Consider the following 22694-nt stretch of genomic DNA (forward strand, 5'->3'; position numbering starts at 1 on the left):
ACTGATGAAGCAACTAAGGATTCCAGCTTTACGACCCAGACCACCAGGTTCAGAGACAGTTTCTATGTACAGGCAGTGCGGATCATTTTACTCAGCCCCAACTTTAGGTGTACAATAGAAAAGGATCTATCTGGTACTACGGGTAATTCCCGTGGTACCAGTACCTACCGTACAGTAAATGTTTTCCTGGGAAATTCCAAGACTTTTTAAATGATTTCTACAGCGACATCCACACAGCTTTTCTCCCACGAGTTCTTCTCACAGTTCCCGTTGTATCATACTGCTTGGCTATTTAAGGTCCGTAGGAAGCCAGATCATCTCATACTTCCCTCCTCGCAGAAAGACATGGCCAGGCTGGACGTGACAGAGACCTTCCATCACATCTCATTCCCTGGGCACATTCACACCCAGGACTCCCTGAACTATGCCCTCCACTTCCAGTTCCAGGACAGGGACACTGTCATCGCCACCTACCCCAAATCAGGTGAGACAGGACAGCTCTGTCACACCACTGCTCGGTGTCACAACACATTAGACATGCTGCAACACTAGCCAACTTCAGTACTTTTTCCTCTTTCACACACTTTGCAGTTGAAGCAAACGGTCAGGGTTTTAATAACTGTATATGCACAGACTCCAGTAGGTTATTGTATTGTTACTTTTGTTTTTACTTGTCAATGATTCATTACTTTCAAGATCCACTTCTCTCAGACCGTCTGTCTTTATGGAAGTAGTGGTTTAGGGAGGAATTCAATGAAGACAGAGGTATTAGATGTACAGTTCTCTCTTATCTCTCTCTCTCTTTAACTCTCTTCTTTCTTTCCCTCTGTGATCTCTGGTTAAAGGGACTACCTGGATGCAGGAGATTGTCACTCTTGTGAAAAACAGAGGGGACCCACAACTCTCCAAAACTGTGCCCAACTGGGCCCGAGCTCCCTGGCTGGAACAGCATTACAGTGCAAAGGTGCTGGAGGCCACCCAGGGGCACCGAATCATCACCACTCACCTGCCCTACAACCTGCTGGCTTCTGCACTCCAGGGCTCCAAAGCTAAGGTAGGATGTGGTTATGTCGAAGAGACTATTCTCAAAGCTGTGAGACATTTCCTATTTTGTAAAGCAACTCTATGGAAATAATATATTGAGCGTTAGTGACACTATCTCCACACCGTCTCTCAGGTCATCTATGTCGCCAGAAACCCCAAAGATGTTGCTGTGTCATATTACCACTTCCATAAAATGGCCAAGTTCCTCCCAGAACCCAATTCATTTGACGAGTTTCTGGATAGTTTTCTGGAGGGATCAGGTGAGTTGACACTAATGATTTGTACCTCGAGCAATTCTGGGATTTAATCCTACTGTTAACAGTCAGATCTAATACAACGTTTACCCTTTTTACAGTGAGTTATGGGTCCTGGTTCGATCATGTGAAAGGCTGGACGAGTCAAGCAGGAGTCTTGGCAAATGTTCTTTACATCTCTTATGAGGAGATGTGGCTGGTAGGGTAACTCTTGTCTATCACTGTCTGCTATGTACTGTTGTTGTCATCAATTGCAAACATCCCATTACATTCTCTCTTCCTCATTGCAGTTGTGTCACCCCTAACCATATTGTAGACATGTCCATTTAAGCGCATCAGAACACAACACTTGTATCACAGCAGTTGTATTACAGTCTCATGAGTCTCTGAGGTTGTGTTAACTACAGAAATAGGCTATCCTTCAGACATGAAAATATTAGTAATAGATTATAAATAGACCTTTGTGAGATGCTATTTTAAGTGACATTATGAAATACTACGTGAACATAGCTTTAGGAAACAAAAACAAACAACAACACAGAGTTACACATGGAATAAACAAACGTACAGTCAATAACACAATAGAAAAAGTCTATATACAGTGTGTGCAAATGGCGTGAGGAGGTAAGGCAATAAATAGGCCATAGTAGCGAAGTAATTACAATTTAGCAAATTAACACTGAAGTGATAGATGTGCAGATGATGATGTGGATGTAGAAATACTGGTGTGCAAAAGAGAAAAAAGTAAATAAAAACAATATGGGGATCAGGTAGGTAGATTGGATGGGCTAATTACAGATGGGCTGTGTACAGCTGCAGCGATCGGTAAGCTGTTCAGATAGCTGATGCTTAAAGCTAGTGAGGGAGATATAAGTCTCCAACTTCAGTGATTTTTGCAATTCGTTCCAGTCATTGGCAGCAGAGAACTGAAGGAAAGGCGGCCAAAGGAGGAGTTGGCTTTGGGGATGACCAGTGACACACCTCCGACACATTGGTGCAGCTGGCTTCCGGGTTGGATGGGCGTGTCAAGAAGCGGTGCGGCTTGGTTGGGTTGTGTTTCGGAGGACGCATGGCTCTCGACCTTCGCCTCTCCCGAGTCCATGCAGGAGTTGCAACGATGACACAAGACTGTAACTACTACCAATTGGGGAGAAAAAAAGGGGTAAAAAAAAGAAAGAAAAAAAAGAATACAGTGATTGACAGAGTCGAAAGCCTTGGCCAGGTCAATGAAGACAGCTGCACAGTACTGTCTTTTATCGATGGCGGTTATGATATCGTTTAGTACCTTGACCATGGCTGAGGTGCACCCGTGACCAGCTCGGAAACCAGATTGCACAGCGGAGAAGGTACGGTGGGATTCGAAATGGTCAGTGATCTGTTTGTTAACTTGGCTTTCGAAGACTTTAGAAAGGCAGGGCAGGATGGATATAGCTCTATAACAGTTTGGGTCTGCCGCGGTCATCCCCCTTTGAAGAGGGGGATGACCGCGGCAGCTTTCCAATCTTTAGGGATCTCGGACGATACGAAAGAGAGGTTGAACAGACTGGTAATAGGGGTTGCAACAATGGCGGCGGATCATTTTAAAAAGAGAGGGTCCAGATTGTCTAGCCTAGCTGATTTGTCTAGCCTAGCTGCGGAGGTTTGGGCAGGTAGCTGCGGGGGGTGCAGAGCTGTTGGCCGGGGTTGGGGTAGCCAGAAGGAAAGCATGGCCAGTCATAGAGAAATGCTTATTGAAATTCTCGATTATCGTGGATTTATCGGTGGTGACAGTGTTACCTAGCCTCAGTGCAGTGGGCAGCTGGGACGAGGTGCTCTTGTTCTCCACGGACTTTACAGTGTCCCAAAACTTTTTGGAGTGAGAGCTACAGGATGCAACTTTATGTTTGAAAAAGCTAGCCTTTGCTTTCCTAACTGACTGCGTGTATTGGTTCCTGCCTCCCTGAAAAGTTGCATATCGCGGGGACTATTCGATGCTATTGCAGTCCGCCACAGGATGTTTTTGTGCTGGTCGAGGGCAGTCAGGTCTGAAGTGAACCAAGGACTGTATCTGTTCTTCGTTCTACATTTTTTGAAAGGGGCATGCTTATTTAAGAGAGTGAGGAAATTACTTTTAAAGAACGACCAGGCATCCTCTACTGACGGGATGAGGTCAATATCCTTCCAGGATACCCGGGCCAGGTCGATTAGAAAGGCCTGCTAGCAGAAGTGTTTTAGGTAGCGTTTGACAGTGATGAGGTGTGGTCGTTTGACAGCGGACGCATAGCGGATGCAAGCAATGAGGCAGTGATCGCTGAGATCCTGATTGAAAACAGCAGAGGTGTAGTTGGAGGGCAAGTTGGTCAGGATAATATCTATGAGGGTGCCCGTATTTACGGATTTAGGGTTGTACCTGGTGCGTTCCTTGATAATTTGTGTGAGATTGAGGGCATCTAACTTAGATTGTAGGACTGCCGGGGTGTTAAGCATATCCCAGTTTAGTTCACCTAACAGAACAAACTATGAAGATAGATAGGGGGCAATCAATTCACATATTGTGTCCAGGGCACAGCTGGGAGCTGAGGAGGGTCTATAACAGTCAGCAACAGTGAGAGACTTATTTCTGGAGAGATTCATTTTTAAAATTAGAAGCTCGACCTGTTTGGGCATAGACCTGGAAAGTTTGACAGAACTTTGCAGGTTATCTCTGCAGTGGATTGCAACTCCTCCCCCTTTGGATGTTCTATCTTGATGGAAAATGTAGTAGTTGAGAAATCTCAGCATTTTTGGTGGCCTTCCTAAGCCAAGATTCAGACACGGCAAGGACATCAGGGTTGGCAGAGTGTGCTAGAGCAGTGAGTAAAACAAACTTAGGGAGGAGGCTTCTGATGTTAACATGCATGAAACCAAGGCTTTTGCGGTTACTGAAGTCAACAAATGAGAGCGGCTGGGGACACGCAGGGCCTGGGTTAACCTCCACATCACCCGAGGAACAGAGGAGGATTAGGATGAGGGTACGGCTATCAAAACTGATCGTCTAGTGCGTTGGGGACAGAGAATAAAAAAAGCAGATTTCTGGGCGTGGTAGGATAGATTCAGGGCATAATGTACAGACAAGGGTATGGTAGGGTGCGGGTACAGTGGAAGTAAACTTAGGCATTGAGTGACGATAAGAGAGTTTGCATCTCTGGACGCACTAGTTATGCTGGGTGAGGTCACCGCATGTGTGGGAGGTGGGACAAAAGAGGTATCTGAGGCATGTTGAGTGGGACTGGGGCTCCACAGTGAACTAAAACAATGATAACTATCCTAAACAACAGTATACAATGCATATTGACATTAGATAGAGACATAAAGCGAGGCATAAAGCAATCACAGGTGTTGATTGGGAGAGCTAGCTAAGACAACAACGGGTAAGACAACAACAGCTGATCAGCTAAGAAAAGAACAACAGGTAAAATGGTGATGAATAGGCAGAGAGGGTCAGTTAACTACACACAGGTCCTGAGTTCGAGGCTGGGGCCGACAGATAAACAGAATAAACAAAATGGACTACCGTGATTAATGAACAGTCCAGCAGGCATCAGCTATGTAGCCAAGTGATCATAGGGTCCAGTGAACAGCAATAGATGAAATAGGGAAGCCGCTAGGTAGTCGTTACTACGCTAGCAAGCGGGAAAAAAAACGTTTAAAAAGTTAGCAGGCCCGGGGCTAGTAGAAGCGTCTGCTCCGACATCCGGCAAAGGCCGGTTGGGGCACAGCGGATGGAATTACGTCGGCAGACCAGTCGTGATGGAACGGCGGGGCTCCATGTTGACAAAGGGTCCAGGCCAGTTGGCAAAAGAGGTATTGTAGCTGGAGTGATTTTGTTTGCTAGATGCGCCTGGCTTGCGGCTAACTGATGCTAGCTTTGGGACAAGGGCGTTAGCCGCTATAGCCACTCGGTAGCAGCTAGCTAGCAGCGATGATCCGATGCAAAGGTCCAGAGCTTACGGCAGGAATCCGGTAGTGTAGTGGATTCTAGTCGTGTTAGTAAAGAGTCCGGGAGGCGTCAGCTGTGTGGCCGAGGGATCATAGGGTCCACTGAGCAGGCCGGGAGATGGGCCTGGCTCAAGGCTAGCTTCGGGGCTGGGCCACTCGGTGGCAGCTAGCTAACTGCGATGATCTGGAGTAATGGTCCAGGGCTTACGGCAGGAATCCGGCATTGTCGTGGAGAAAAAAACAGTCCGATTTGCTCAGGGTTGATAACACACTGTGCAGTCTGGCAAGTAATTATCCAGGCTAAAGCGTCTGGTGTCTGTGCTAAAGGTAAAGGCTGCTAGCAGGAGCTAACAATGACTAAATAGCTAGTAGCTAATTAGCTGGTTATCTTCTGATGGAGGTTCTGGCTATAAGGTCTAAAAAATAGCAGATCTGTATCACATTGGGTTGCCGGAAGATATATTTAATTTTTAAAAAATTGTAAAAGAGATTGAAAATATTTTGAAATATATACAAAAAAGACGAAAAATACAAAATTTACACGGGAGAACGACAAACAACGTCTGCGCTGCTACGCCATCTTGGAGTAGCACCATCCAACTGTATCCAACCTAATGAGCGTTTGGTCTCTTAGTATGCCACAAATGTTGTTGATAGACTAGACATAGAGGATCCATTCAGCCTTTTGTGAAAACCACCCTCTTTGTCCATATCTATAATAAGAGCATTGACTTTCCTCAGGACCTGCAAGGCTCGATGGAGAGGATCAGCTCTTTCCTGCAGTGCCCCCTGGTGGGCGAGGAGTTAACCAACTCCATGAGACACTGCAGCTTCAGCAGCATGAGAGACAACGCCATGGTGAACTACACTCTAATCCCAAAGGAGATCATGGACCACAGCAAAGGCAAATTCATGAGGAAAGGTGAGGCTCCCTTGCTCAACAGGAGTACAATCCTGACTAGAGTTGTGTGTCCGTCAGTGTCAGAGGGATAGAACAGTACCATAGACCTCCCCTGCACTCACAGTATGGTTAGAAGTGTGTATTAAGGATGATCCTGAAATGTCACTAAGTTTGTTTATGAAATGATTTATGAGTATAGCTGATAAGCATGTCCCTTTAAGAAAATGCACTGCGAGGTCAAATGGTGCCCCGTGGATTGATGATGAGCTGAGAAATTGAATGATTCAACGTTATGATGCCAAAAAAGTAGCAGATAAATCTGGTACTTCGTTTGATAAGCAAAGTTATTGTAAATTAAGAAACCTTGTGACCAAGCTAAACAAAGGAAACAAGAAAGGATTCTGTCAGCACAAAACTTATGAAGTAAAGGGTGATGGGAAAAAGCTATGGAGAACGTTGAACACTCTTATGGGTAGGAATTCAAACATGTCTGCCTCTTTTGTTGAATCAGAGGCTATATTTATTACAAAACCACATGACATCGTAAACTACTACAGGCAAAGTGGACAAGTTGAGGAATGCTATGATTCCAACTGATGGCTCTATGTCATATAGTCTTATAAAAGATTGTATCATGAAGGAGAGGCAACGCAGGTTCAAATTTCAAGTAGAACGGGAAGAGGTAGAAAGGATGCTGTTGTCTCTTTCGGATGACAAGTCGCCTGGTACAGTTAATCTAGACGCCAAATTGCTTAGAGTTACAGCTAACCAAATATCTACACCAATCTCTCATACTTTTAATTAGTGCTTGATGTATGGGGTGTGCCCAGAAGTCTGGAAAGAGTCAAAGGTTATTCCACTACCTAAGGATAAAAAATCTGCATTCACTGGTCCTAATAGTCATCCTATAAACTTGCTGCCTTTGTTAAGTCAATTATTGGAAAAAATTGTATCTGTACAAATCAAGGATTATTTCTCATGTAATGGTCTGATAATGGGTTTCCAGCATGCATACGAAGAAGGGCATTCTACGAGTACGGCCTTAGCGAAATGACAGATGATTGGTTAAAGAGTATGGATGATAGGAAGTTAGTTGGTGCAGTGTTGCTGGATTTCAGTGCTGCTTTTGATGTAAATGATCATGAACTGTTACTAGGAAAACTAAAATGTTACGGTTTTAAGGATGCAGCTCTATCCTGGATGGAAAGCTATCTATCCAGGAGAAGGCAAAAAGTGTTCTTTAATTGTAGCTTTTCAAATAGTAAAGATATACATTGTGGTGTTCTTCAAGGAAGCTGCCTAGGCCCAATGCTCTACTCTATCTTTACTAATGATTTACCTTCAGTAATGAACAAAGCAAGAGTGGTCATGACTCTACAATGTATAGTGCAGCATCAGAATGTAATGAGCTAACAGATGTACTGAGCAGTGAACTAAGAATGGTGTCTGAGTGGGTTGATATGAACAAATTGGTGTTGAACATTTCTAAAACTAAATGTATTGTATTTGGTTCAAGATATATGCTTGCTGATGACCCCCAATTGAATTTGTCGATGAATAGAATACATGTAGAGCAAGTGAAAAAAAAAACTACTAGGCGTCATGTTGGACGCAGCTTTATCATGGTCAGAACATATAGATAATATTGTTATTAAGATGGGTAAGGGAATTGCTGTTACAAGAAAATGTTCAGAGTATGTAACATCTAGCACTCTGAATCAGGTGGTTCAATCCCTGGTCCTATCACACATAGAGTACTGTCCAGTTATATGGTCAATCCCTGGTCCTATCACACATAGAGTACTGTCCAGTTATATGGTCAATCCCTGGTCCTATCACACATAGAGTACTGTCCGGTTATATCTGCAGCAAAGAAAGATATAAAAAAGCTCCAAATGGCTCAAAACAGGGCTGCCAGATTATCTCTTCATTGCTCTAACCGAATTAATATTATTAAAATGCATCAGAATCTCTCATGGCTTCACGTTAAAAACAAATTACTATCTTGTCTTCTGATTTTCTTTTGGAATGTTATATATTTTTTTAAAACACAGTATTTTTCAGTCCAATTAGTACATACTAGCAACAAGCATAACCACCAAACCAGACAGGCAAATTCAGGGCAGCTAAAACAACTTAAGCCAAGGACAAATCGCCTTAAATCTATAGTTTTATATAGAGCTATAGCTGAATGAAACTTTTTACCAATCCATATTTCTCAGGCAAAAAGTAAATCCACCTTCAAGAAAAAAAAGAAAAAAAAAGAACATCTAATGTGATAGACCATATAACTGGACAGCAAATAGAAAGTATAAACTGAATGTTAAATGTGTTTCCTGTCAGGTATTTTAATTATCTGTATTGTCAACTTGTTGAATGTTTGTGAAGTCTTGATTAGTTGTTTGTAATTTCTTGTTAATTGGTGTTGGACCCCAGGAAGATTAGCTAGCGTTATGGCCTTAGCTAATAGGGATCATAATAAAAATAAAAAATATTTCAAAATTACAGTGCTGTGGAGAGAGATTGGCCATAACAATGAAGGCCTTGTTCTATTTACAGGTAAAATCGGTGACTGGAGAAACACTTTCACAGAGGAGCAGATTGGTCTTTTCGACACCGTCTACAGCTACCAGATGCAAGACTGTGCCCTGACCTTCATGTGGGAGTGTTCTCCTGAGTCCTGTGGGGGAGGAGGAGGAGGACAGGCTTCTGGGGATCAGGATGGGGCCCTTATCCTCCATGACGCCGGAGATTGATGGATACGCTTCATACAAGCCCTGGAATTCTCTCACTGATGTTCTCTGTGTTTTTGTGAATGTACATATAATGTACATAACCCAATATAGTAAAACGATATAATACAATTGATATGCTAATATAACAAAAATATTGTGTGTGACCTATTTGTTGTTGTAGTTGGGTTTTTCCACCTCTAAAAAAATCTAAATGTTACAGTTAACTGAATGAGAGTGAAGTTTCTCCTGCATCTTGGCTTGTGCTACAATAGCTAGATGAATAAACCATGTCTCCTCCCTAGCTAGCGCTGTCAGCCGGTCCCTCTCATTAGCCTGCTGATGGGATCCGAGAGGGACACATTTAACTCCCTGACATTGACACATTGGAAATACTCCCAGTGTGTGGCAGTGCATCAAGCAGAAGGGCTCATATATTATCTCCAGAAAGGCTGACGTGTACATAAAAAGCTGTTGTTACATCAGTCCACATAGCTTGATTCCGAACAACCTGGATTTCCCATATATAGCTCATCTACTTACTGTATTTCCATCAGTAAGGTTCATAGCCCTGAGTTGTTGGGAAACTATGTGACTGATGCTAACATATAGGCATATATCATCATTAGGCCTATCTAATCCCAGATTCCATGTGCTGCTCAACTAAAATAATGTGAAAGATGGTTGTGTTGTGTTATGAGTTGTGTTATGAAAGCGTTCAAGACAGTACTGTCTCACCGACCAGATATTGCGGTCAAGTGTCTTTATCATAGTGCTCCGGTTGTCTCATTGATGCTGCTAAAATATACAACCACATACAGTATGTCCACCTAATGCGTGTCATGTTATTCAGTGTGGGTTGGTTGTTGAAGTTGTCTTTGCGGGGGCTAGTGCGTCATGGGTCTTGTGGTCAGCTGTCAGCTGTCAGGGACGTCAGGATTCCCCACTGGATTCCATTACAAAGGCGTGTGCCAGAGCTGTTGCTGGGGGTCAGCATGAACTCTGTCCAGAGTGACATGTATCAGCAATACAAGTATAGAAAGTGGTTTAGTCAAAGAGGAAGTGGTCTATTATTTCACTAGTCACAAGTCACATGTGTCCCTATCCCTCTTGGGCCTGTCAAGCTGTCAGCTCATGGGAACACGATGAGGAAGTTATGCGAACACTAACAAAAGGTCATAATCCTCCCGATCACAGTTTATATCAATGAGTGGCAGTGTGTCAAGCTGATCCAAGGAGTGTCCCCTCAGCAACTAATGACATCAATCTTCATCTGCTGATCTCAGACTCCGGCTGCTTGATTAGTACTTACATGGCAAGACAAGTGGTGCTTCAGAGAGTACATACCTGGCAGGAATGTTTCTTTGATGAGTAGTGTTTATCAGGGGAAGGGGCCAGAGCTAGAGTACTGCACCTGGCCACCCGGCGGGTGGCACGTGGTTGTGTTGCCAGACAGACTCCACTGTGGAGACCTGCTGCCGCCCTCATACACCATCCAAATATAACTCTATGAATCTATAGTTCAGAATAGATGGGTCTTTGGATAAATATACACTACATGTGGACACCTGCTCAAACATTTCATTCCAAAATCATGGGCATTAATGTTGAGTTGGTCCCCCCTTTGCTGTTATAACAGCCTCCACTCTTCTGGGAAGGCTTTCCACTAGATGTTGGAACATTGCTGCGGGGACTTGCATCCATTCAGCCACAAGAGCATTAGTGAGGTCGGGCACTGATGTTGGGCGGTTAGGCCTGGCTCGCAGTAGGTGTTCGATGGGGTTGAGGTCGGGGCCTCTGTTCAGGCCAGTCAAGTTCTTCCAACCCGATCTCGACAAACCATTTCTGTATGGATCTCACTTTGTGCACCGGAGCATTGTCATGCTGAAACAGGAAAGGGCCTTCCCCAAAACTGCTGCCACAAAGTTGGAAGCACAGAATTGTCTAGAATATCATTGTATGCTTTAGCGTTAAGATTTCCCTTCACTAGAACTAAGGGGCCTAGCCCGAACCATGAAAAACAGTCCCAGACCATTATTCCTCCTCCACCAAACTTTACAGTTGACACTGTGCATTGGGGCAGGTAGCGTTCTCCTGGCATCCGCCAAACCCAGATTCATCTGTCGGACTGCCTGATGGAGAAGCGTGATTCAGTACTCCAGAGAATGCGTTTCCATTGTTCCAGAGTCCATGGTGATCTTAGGCTTGTGTGTGGCTACTTGGCCATGGAAACCCATTTCATGAAGCTCCCGACAAACAGTTCTTGTGCTGAAGTTGCTTCCAGAGGCAGTTTGGAACTCGGTAGTGAATGTTGCAACCGAGGACAGGCGATTTTTACGCGCTATAAGATTCAGCACTCTGTGGTCCCATTCTGTGAGCTTGGGTGGCCTACCACTTCGCGGCTGAGCCGTTGTTGCTCCTAGACATTTACACTTCATAATAACAGCACTTACAGTTGACAGGAGCAGCTCAAGCTGTTGGAAAGGTGGCATCCTATGACAGTGCCATGTTGAAAGTCACTGAGCTTTTCAGTAAGGCGATTCTACTGCCAATGTTTGTCTATAGAGATTGCAGGTGTGGCTGAAATATCCGAATCCATTCATTCGAAAGGGTGTCCACATACTTTTGTATATATAGTGTATGTTGAATTTTCATTTACATACCAGAGATATGTATAATGTTTTGGATAAATGCATGTAAAGACATTTAGCTATTCTTAATCTAAACACTACTCATATTTCAAATGACACCAAGACTGACTTTGTAGCATCTAAAGATTCATCGTTGTAGTGTCACAAATTTCCCAATTTTAATCAATTATTTCTCATGAATAATTTTGGATTTAGACTTCAAAAGGTATTCGAAACATCCTTCCCCCAAAGGGCCTTCATATGGTTTTATTTCAGGAAGATCCAAAACATCATAAATATCTTTGGTCCAACCTGTCGTGGAATTGCACCTAGCAAACAGGTAGAACTGAGTGAGGATTAGGGCAGCAAAGGGCTAAAATCATCACAATAGCCGTCCTCACATTCACGTCATAGAATTACCATAGCTATGCTAATGCACACTGTGCAGTGCGTGTGTTATTGTAACAACTGCTAATTAAGCTATGCGCAGTGAAACAATGAATGGAAACAGGCTAAGAGGAGAAAAACTCTGTTGTGATAAGATGCTCTGGAGTCCTCCTGTTGTCCAGAGAACACCTCAGTTTTACTAGGCTCTGACTGAGACACACACACAGCGCTTGTGGGGATCCTCTTCACACCACTCCACCTGTACACTGGGCTAAGAGGAGAGAGAATTGTCACCGCGAATATCTGTCACAACCTTTGGTGAATATAGGTACTGGTCTGCTCTGAAGTTTTACAGCTTTCACTGTATGAGACTCTAGTGAGTCACTTTTTCTTTGATTAACAGAGAAATTGTTGTGTGGGAGTGAAGTAAGACAAATCTCAGCAGACCTTCAGATGAAAAACATTTCAATGTGTAGCATGACAATAGTCTCTCTAGACAGACGGGTTTCATCCCACAATGTACCAATTTTCCTGCATACAAGAAGTTCCGGCGTGAGTTGGGACATGGAGGACAATTTGGAAATGGGATGCGCCACACCGGTGACGTCACTGCCGTATCTGCTTGTTGCCCTAGCTAAACATGAGAACAACTCCCGCCCACATTTTAAGCCCTGCCTTAGCAAACCTCGCGATTTGTTGGGAGAGTTGTCTGTCTGAAGAAGACTCTCCCCAGAACCCTCCTTAGTTTCAGAGAGTAGCATGACACTGATGGTTGTGAGACCAAAGTGTTTAGTCACTGTGCACTATACTGTTTATGCAATCCATTATAATTATTCATCATGGTTGAATCAAGAGCATATTTCTCACATCCAAGAGCCCTATCTGCCCTACTGAGGTCCACATGTCACCCATGTCATTATAGACCAGACCTGGCTCCAGCCATCTTAATATCTACATGTTTTCACATGGATTCATGTCAGGGGAACTGTGTGACATGCTCTGGGGTGTTTAGCCAACATAATACCCAACACAATACCCACCCTCAATGTCCCCACTGTTCCCTGGTTGATGACCCTGTGTGTGTGTACGTGTGTGTGTGTGTGCACGTGCGCGTGTGTGTGTCAGAGAGAGGAGAGAGGGAGAGAGACGATCAAGAAAACTGTCGTGAGCAAGAAATTGAATGTTGTATATCAAGCAAAGGAGAGAGCAATATATAATATATGACAGAAAATGAGTATGAAACAACATGAGAGAGAGAGACAGAGAGAGAGAGACAGAGAGAGAGAGAGAGTGAGAGAGTCAGAGAGAGAGAGTGAGAGAGAGAAGCCAGAAGAGACAGAGAGAGAGAGAGAGAGAGAGAGAGAGAGGCAGAGAGAGAGAGAGAGAGAGAGAGAGCGAGAGAGAGAGAGAGAGAGAGAGAGCAGAGAGAGAGAGAGTGTGAGAGAGAGAGAGGAGAGAGAGTGGAGAGAGAGAGAGAGAGAGACAGAGAGAGAGAGACAGAGAGAGAGAGACAGAGAGAGAGAGCTCCCCCTCTACCCATGGTCCAGCTGCCTCTCCTGTAAATAAGGCTGGGTGAGGACAAGAGAGAAGGCCATCGCAGGGTGCTGCCTAAAACAGGTGTGACAGACATTTAATACCTGTCCCCTCTCATTTAGACCATCGTAATGTCCCATCTGTCAGAACGTGGAAAGGCACTTAGCCACTGAGGGAGCTGTGAAGAAAAGAAGCCTGGCCCAGTGCCTATAACCCACCAACCACCCACAGAGACAGAACAAAGTCACTCCTGCTCAGAGACAGGCACAGGCTCCGCAGATATAGACCAGAACTTATAGTATATTTACAACATACAAGACATATGCAAGCACACATGCATGTGCTAACACACACACACACACACACACACACACACACACACACACACACACACACACACACACACACACACACACACACACACACACACACACACACACACACACACACACACCACACACACACACACACACACACACACACACACACATGTTTACATAAAATGACTATGCAACTTTTGAAAGCTTTCCATGGGGAACTCAATATGAAAAATATATAATTTACAATTGGGTAAAAACAGACTAGCGTGAGATTTGGGATGCTCTAGGGTAGTAATTTGAATCATCGGCTGTATCCAATTCTGAAAGTTCCTGTAAATTGCATCAATTTATTGAAAATGTTTCGGAAGAGGTAAGATGGAACATTTAAAAAATGTGAATTAGGTGAATTATTCATTTGAATCACTAAAACTTATCAGGAATTGTGATGAAGGGGAGACAATCAAACCACTCCCAACAGCAGCAGAATAATTAGTATTTTGATCTTCCCTAAAAAGTCAACCTCATTGGCTGTGCTACTCACTTCAGCATAGAAAGGGACTCGAGGTAAATGTCGCGTGTAAGTTGCCTTTCCTCTGTGCCTCTATCCAAATTGGTCCCAATTACAACATAATCTCATCCACTTCTCAGGAAGTTAAGCCTTGGCCTTTTTGTTCAATCAAACTGTCAGCCAGAACCTTGTTAAATCGAGAATGCATTACCAAATGACATCAAAGCCAATGAGCACTGCCTCTCAGACCCAAGAAGAAAAAATAAGAATGAATGAAGGGTGAAGCAGTTGAGTTTGTGCACAGTGGCTGCTGGTCAGTTGAAACAGAACCACAATGTTTCCCGTAAGCGATTCAGACCGTCAAAAATATAATTTCATGCCTGATATTCTCAGCCAATTGGCTTCAATGTCGTATTTGAACTACCCTCTTTTTGTTATTATCTTCAGACCTTGTCTGGGCAGCATGTTGACATACAGGAACTAAGAAACAGTGAACTAAGTAACAACTCTGAAATGTCATCTCCTGAGTCAATAATTAATCATGTCCTTCATCTGAATGTAACATGGATTCTCAAACATAATCAAGCGACTGAAAGCTGGTGTCCTCCAACAGAGACAGCATCATTACAGGGAGCTTTACCAGTCTGTTGTAAAGGTCTCTAATGCTACACTGAAGGTCATAGCGTTTGTAATGTCAGTAGTCAGACAGAATTACACTTGGTGCAGTCAAAGGGTGAGATATGCCAATATAGGGTCAGAAGGGAAAATAATTTGTGGATTCTGCTAATAACAGCTAAAGGATGTGCTAGTCATTATATTATTCAAAACTAATAGGGAATTCTTGTTATTATTTGATGTGATTTGATTGTAATTATTTTGCTGCTTATCTATCTTATCTATGTTTTGATCGTGTAATGTTATATAACCTAATCTGCAAACTCAATCAGAATGGATGACAAAGGCAGAGAAACCACAGAAGGACAGATGAAATATGTCACACATACACAGTGATGTCTGCAACACTGAATAGTAATCTATTTAAATCCAGTAACTTTTAGAGTGAAGGTTTGTTCAGCCCTTATGCACAGGCCAGGTATATAAGCAAATCAGATAATCTGCTTTTGGAGACAGTGATAACTCCCTGTCTCTATTAGTGACTTAATTCAATTGTCTCCACTGTATGTGTGATATAAAACACTACATTCAACGGGAGGGGATTGGGGTTGCAGGGGGTTCGGACACATGGAAGAATTGTCAAAAAGGTGCAATATTTTCCAGTTTTTATTAAATTTCACTAGTTAGAGTTTTCTGATGCCCTGTATGATAAAGTATTATCTTACACCATATCTCTCAGTGACTTGATCTCTGCATGCTGATGGCATCCTGTCATACAATCCTCTCAACTCAATATAAAGCTCTCTTTTCTACTTTCTCTTTATTCTGTCCACTGGGAAAACATTACCACTCAGCTCCCACCTGGAGTGAGGGGTTATTCACTCATACAACACCATTTAGTCTAGTAGTTTAGTCATGGGAGAGTTAGCCACAGTCACCACAACCAGTCAGAACTGTCCCAGCTTCTCAGGTGTGGACGGAGGACAATAACCATTGAAGGGCTTGAAGGGTTCGTTGAGTCATTATGATTCCACATAACACCATTACCCTTACCAAAGAATACTCGACGAACCCTCTTTAAGTGTGTACTAGCGTTATCAAATGCGTGTTTGTATACCGGCCATATCTATAACAATTAAATATCGGACTAGTTCAATATGAGTTTTCTGTGGAAGACGGGGTCGCTCTGGTAGAGTTCACAGGCTTCTGTGGATATACAGTATCTCTGATATTGTTGCACGTTGAAAAGGCACATTTGTGTGGTCGGGCACTGTACATATGTCAGCTGTGAATGTTTCCTGGTTGGCTTGGCAGATATTAGTTTCCCAGATACAGTGGAGGACATGAGACAAAGCCAAACAGCTGTTTGCACAGTGTCCTCTCCACAACGTCAGAGCGATTGAAAACAAATATTTTTAATGGATTTTTCTCTGAATGGCTGTTTAACTTTTATTTGTCAGTTCAGCAACACGAAAGGCTTTCCGATAAGGCTCCCTCTAAAGCCACATTCTACTCGTCTAATAATGGTATGATAACAGGCCCTATGGGAAATAAAATGTTTTTTACTCACATACACGTTCTCAGAAGTACATACACACACAAACATGCACACAGGAACTCATGGGGATGCAGATGAGAAGGGAAACAGGAAGACAGGAAATTAAAGTCAGTCTCCCAATCAGACCTCAGAACACATTGTGATCACCCAATATCAACATAAAAGTACAAAGCGCCTCACGTTTCATAAACATGAGACAAATGTCTGGGGAATGAGCTGTGTGTGTCTCTGTTTTGGGCACATAGCCCCAGAAGTTGCATACAAGTCTCCAGTATCTTCTACAGGGCACTGCGATGTGTAGGTGAGACTACGAGAACAGAGAGAGAGACTGAGTTTAAAGACTGGGCAGAAAGTGTTAGCGATGACTTTCTTAAAACGATACTAAAACGGGAGATTACATGCACCAGCTTGCTAAAATAAAATAAGCTTGTTTGCAACGCAAAACCCACATACATAAACCAGCGATTTGGCTGATCTCACGTTGATACAAGGCAGCTGCAACTTTCCTAGTTTAGGCTATCAATTCCAGTCCCAGTTGAAATCAGGGGATCGGAAACCGTAAGGCTGATGAATGTAAAATACCAGTATAGGAGTAGTAGGTCTACACTTCATTCAAACGTTTCATCTTAAATGACCAAATAATATTTGTGCCATTTGAAATAACCTTGTTAGACTACATTTTCATTTAATAAAAATAATAGATTCTACTCAATCACAATTGGGTTGATTTAGTTACACATTTCAAATATGGAGAGTGCAGGGATATTTCCCCCCGCGATCTTGATAAGAAGTGACACTACTTTTCAAGACAAGTTGTAATTAAATCGATTACATAAATGGAAACAAAAAAAAGAACAGAGTAGGCCACACCAACGAGTTTTCCATTCATAAAACATGTAGGGTAAATTGCCACAGTAGATTTGCCATGGTAAATCAGGAAATACTTTATTTCAGTTGCATGAAATGATTGTCAAATAGTTACCCCCCCAAAATCTAACCCCCCCAAAAAGCATGTTTAATTTACACCGATGATAATACACACCAGAGGGAGAACATTTCTTCAAAAATATTGACAGCAAGCAGTTCACTTCAGTTTGCGCCTCAATTCATCATCTTTGGTTGTACAGTAGAGCGAGGTAGTGGCACATTCCTTTCCCTAAACAATGGATAGGATACATGTGTCTTAAGACTATTTTTGCACATGGGGTTTGTTGTTTTTTGCATAGCATGTTGACCACAGTGTAGGTTGGTGGGTGCAGCTATAGGATAATGGACTCATTGTAATGGCTGGAATGGTGTCAATGGAACAGAGTCAAACATGGTTCCCATATGTTTGATCAGTTTGATACCATTCCATTTTTCCACTCCAGCCATTACAATGAGCCCGTCCTCCTATAGCTCCTCCCACAAGCCTCCACTGGTTGATCAATTGAATTTTCCTGCCTATGGTATAATAATGTTCAGTACTGTCTGTTTTGAGGAAGTAAAATGCCTTCAGAAACTATTCACACCCCTTGACTTTTTCCACATTTTGTTGTGCTACAGCCTGAATTTAAATTGATTCAACTGAGATTTTGTTTCACTGGCCTACATACCCCATAATGTCAAAGTGGAATTATGTTTGACATTTTTATTATATTTTATTAAATTAATAAAAAATTAAAATCTGAAATGTCTTGAGTCAGTAAGTATTCATCCTCTTTGTTACGGCATGTCTAAATAAGTTCAGGAGTAAAAATATGCTTAACAAGTCACAATACACTACAACAACAAAAGTATGTGGACACCTACATGTCGAACATCTCATTTCAAAATCATGGGCATTAATATGGAGTTGGTCCCCCCTTTGCTGCTATAACAGCCTCCACTCTTCTGGGAAGGCTTTTCACTAGATCAGGGGTGTCCAACCCTGTTCCTGGAGAGCAACCTTCCTGTATGTAACTAACCTGGTTCAGTTTATCAACCAGCTAATTATTAGAATCAGGTGTGCTAGATTAGGGTTGGAGTGAAAACCTACAGGATGGTAGCTCTCCAGGAACAGGGTTGGACAACCCTGCACTAGATGTTGGAACATTCCTGCGGGAACTTGCTTCCATTCAGCCACAAGAGCATTAGTGAGGTCGGGCACTGATGTTGGGCGACTAGGCGCCTAGCTTGCAGTCGGGTTTCAGGGCTCTGTGCAGGCCAGTCAAGTTCTTCCAAACCTATCTCGACAAACCATTTCTGTATGTGTACGTGCTCTGTGTACGTGGGCATTGTCATGCTGAAACAGGAAAGGGCCTTCCTCAAACTGTTGCCACAAAGCTGGTAGCACATATTTGTCTAGAATGTCATTGTATGCTGTGGCCCGGACCATGAAAAACAGCCCCAGATCATTATTCCTCCACCAAACTTTACAGTTGGCACTATGCATTGGGGCAGGTAGCGTTCTCCTGGCATCCGCCAAACCCAGATTCTTAGCCTTGTGTGCCGCTGCTCGGCCATTGAAACCCATTTCATGAAGCTCCTGTCAAACAGTTATTGTGCTGAAGTTGCTTCCAGAGGCAATTTGGAACTCGGAGTGAGTTTTGCAAACGAGTACAGACGATTTTTACGCGTTACGTGCTTCACCATTCGGCGGTCCCGTTCTGTGAGCTTGTGTGGCCTAGATCTTCACGGCTGAGCCAATGTTACTCCTAGACATTTCCACTTCACAATAACAGCACTTACAGTTGACCAGGGAAGCTCTAGCAGGACCGAAATTTGACGAACTGACTTGTTGGAAAGGTGGCATCCTATGACGGTGCCACGTTGAAAGTCACTGAGCTCTTCAGTAAGGCCATTCTACTGCCAATGTTTGTCTATGGAGAATGCATGGCTGTGTGCTCGATGTTATACACCGGTCAGCTACGGGTGTGGCTGAAATAGCCGAATCCACTAATTTGAAGGCGTGTCCACATACTTTTGTATATATACTGTAGTGTAATTTACATGGACTCATTACGCAATAATAGTATTTTAACATTCTTTTTTAATGACTGCCTCATCTCTGTACCCCACACACAATTATCTGTAAGATCCCTCCGTCGAGCAGTGAATTTCAAACTCAGACTCAACCACAAAGAATAGGGAGGTTTTCCAATGCCTCACAAAGAAGGTCACTTTTAAAAAATAAAACAAAGTTAAACTGCAAAAAATGTGGCAAAGAAATTAACTTTATGTCCTAAATACAAAGCATTATGTTTGGGGAAAATCCAACACAACACATCACTTACTACCACTCTTAATATTTTCAAACATGGTGGTGGCTGCATCATGTTATGGGTATGCTTGTCATCAGGAAGTACTAGGGATTTTTTTTAGGATGAAAATAAATATAATAGACATCACAATAACCTTAAACACAAGGCCAAATATGCACTGGAGTTCCTTATCAAGACGACATTGAATGTTCCTGATTGGTCTAGTTACAGTTTTGACTTAAATCGGATTGAGAATCTATGCCAAGAATTGAAAATGGCTGTCTAGCAATGATCAACAACCAACTTGACAGAGGTTGAAGAATTTAAAAATAGTGTGCAAATGTTGCACAATCCAGGTGTGCAAAGCTCTTAGAGACTAACAGCTGTCATCGCTGCCAAAGGTGATTCTAACATGTATTGACTCAGGATATCAGGTATGAAGGTAAGACTCAGATGCAGACACATCGAATAAACAATGGTTTAAGGTCAGGGTAGGCAGAGGTCAAAAATCCAGAGATGGGGCAAAGGTACAGGTTAGCAGGCAGGGTCAGGCAGAGTGGTCAGGCAGGCGGACTCAGAGTCAGGACAGGCAAGAATCAAAACCAGGAGGACGAGAAAAAGAGAGACTGGGAAAAGCATGAGCTGAGAACAAAAGCGCTGGCTGACTTGACAAACAAGACAAACTGGCAACAGGCAACACAGGTATAAATACACAGCGACACCTGGAGGGGGGTGGAGACAATCACAAAGACAGGTGAAACAGATCAGGGTGTGACACAGGAGTGTGAATACTACGCAAATGAAATATTTCTGTACTGAATTTTCAATAAATTTGCAAACATTTCTAAAAACATGCGTTCACTTTGTCATTATGGGGTATTGTGTGTAGATGGGTGAGAATTATAATTTTTTTAATCCATTTTGAATTCAGGCTGTAACACAACAAAATGTGCAATTAAGTCAAGGGGTATAAATACTTTTTGAAGGCACTGTATATAAACTTGGAGAACTTTTCTCAACCCTCAAAACTCACCGTTCAGGGTCTAAAAGAAAAGATGTCCAAGAAATGTCAGGGCCAAATTGTCAGCTACTTAACACAGAAGAATTCTCTTGGTTGCTTAGCCTCTGAGTATATAAGTGGGGATATGCTGGTATTGAAACTAGTGAGTGTCAGTAGCCTTTATACCCACTCTCCTCTGTGGTCTTGGTCCCTCTAGGTCGTGTAAGGTTATAGAGGCCAGTTAGTGGATCAGAGGTGTAGGAGGCAGTGCTTTCAACTGTGTGCGAGAGGGCAATAGTGCATAAAATGTAATGTACGGAACTGTAAACCTTCCTCAAAGAGTTGCACGCAAGCAGGGGCGGACTTAGTGATTTGGCCAGACAGCATCAGACACATGGCCTTTGCCTCGACGACTATGGCAGTATTATCAGCAGAACCTGTCTTTTTACTGAAGAAATTAGTTAAACAAAAATATTGGCTTACCTAAGTTATTTATTTTTTCAATTATGCCCAGCTCACCCTTGATGATACACTATATGAGGCCACAGGCAATTGCCTCTTCTGCCTAATGGTAAGCCAACCGCTGCACACAAGGGCTCCACTGTTGACCATGAAGGAGATCAGAGTTGTTCAGAAGACTGTGATTATATCAGAACTTACTGTCTGTGTTTAAATGTGTATTTAAAATAGGTACAAACATTAACACAAAGTACTAATTGTGCCTGATGTTCTCTTTTGCATCACTTGTAGCTTTGCAGTTGTTTGTCGGTGTATCCTTGCAGGAAAAGACAACACAATTTCAAAAGCTCACACAGATGTCAAGTGTACACAGCAAGGCTCGTAGTAACAATGATGAGGGAGAGCACTTTACCAGTAGGCCCCTGAGGAACCCGGCCTAGGCTAGACTATGTGTTAAGGATAAGGTGATGAAACGAACAAGCTGCAATGTGCTGCAAGAAACCATGAGGCCTAGCCCTCGAACCGGGGGCGAGGGACTGTTAATGTAACTCTGTCAGCACAGCAGGAACACCAGTCTTGGCGAGGATGCATACACTAGACTAGTAGAGCGTAATGTACCCTGACAGGGACATTCATATTTTAACTTGACAGAGGTGCACCCACCACGTCACTCTGTTACCGAATGCTTTAAAAATGCCTTCTTAATCCTCAAACATGAAGGTTGTGTTTTCATTGACAAATGGCTTCGAAATCGTGTTGAGTCATTCTGGTAGTGTAATAGGATTGGTTAACCATTTCCTGTTGCTATGAACACTCACTTGTAATGAAATAGCTACATTATATAAGAGTGTGAATTGAATCTTCCCACCTGTCATAACAGCCTCTGGGTTGATATCTTAGGTAAGCTACTCTATTCTCCTGAGATCAATGGTTCCGTCCCCCTACTGTTTAATTTAGGGAATTGGACAACCTGCTMTCAACAGAGGTAGATGTTGAAGTACCAAGAACCACAGTGCGTCATTTTTGTACATGTGGCAGCGGAAACAGCGCACCTCCTTGGAATTTCATTYTGGCCCTCTCCTCTGWTCTCCTCAGTTCTCAACACTAGGTGGTGATGAGTTTACAGAATGTTACGTCCTACTGTGGAGCCAAATGGACATCTTCATATTGCACCTATTGTGTCTCCCTCTAGACTAACATCAAGAAGCTCAATTTAGTTCAGAATTTGATATCTCACAATACTAGCCTAAATGCTGTCACTTGTATATTGCTAAACAACGAGGAGGTATTGCTCCAATCAACCTAGGCTTTTGAGACATTTTGGTGGAAAGCTGAGCAAGGAGTAAAATCATTGATGTGTAATAATGTGATTGTGTTTTTGTATGTAATTGACTCTACATACAGTAATGAGTGAAAATGGATAGTCCCCTCACAGTACTTGGAGGGGAAACATTCAATGTGCCAGTGGATGACTGGGCACATGAGAAGTGGCTTCAGTTCATGTCAGGAGAAAGTTGACAATGGTAGTGGAGTGGAGTAGTCATCAKCTCTTAATAAGGGAACATGAGGGGACTT

General features: G+C 42.9%; 1 protein-coding gene across 1 annotated transcript; it reads left to right on the forward strand.

Annotated features, from left to right (window-relative positions):
- The first annotated feature begins 339 nt into the window (after positions 1 to 339).
- Positions 340 to 9570, forward strand: LOC111973793 (sulfotransferase 2B1-like). The gene is made up of 6 exons (XM_024001206.3): positions 340 to 484; positions 846 to 1054; positions 1178 to 1304; positions 1400 to 1497; positions 5997 to 6177; positions 8716 to 9570. The coding sequence occupies exons 1-6, from the start codon at positions 346 to 348 to the stop codon at positions 8910 to 8912; spliced, it is 951 nt and encodes a 316-aa protein (XP_023856974.2). The 5' UTR covers positions 340 to 345; the 3' UTR covers positions 8913 to 9570.
- Positions 9571 to 22694: the final 13124 nt, after the last annotated feature.

The sequence above is a fragment of the Salvelinus sp. IW2-2015 genome, linkage group LG15 (genome assembly GCF_002910315.2).
Source record: "Salvelinus sp. IW2-2015 linkage group LG15, ASM291031v2, whole genome shotgun sequence".
Lineage (NCBI taxonomy): Eukaryota > Metazoa > Chordata > Actinopteri > Salmoniformes > Salmonidae > Salvelinus > Salvelinus sp. IW2-2015.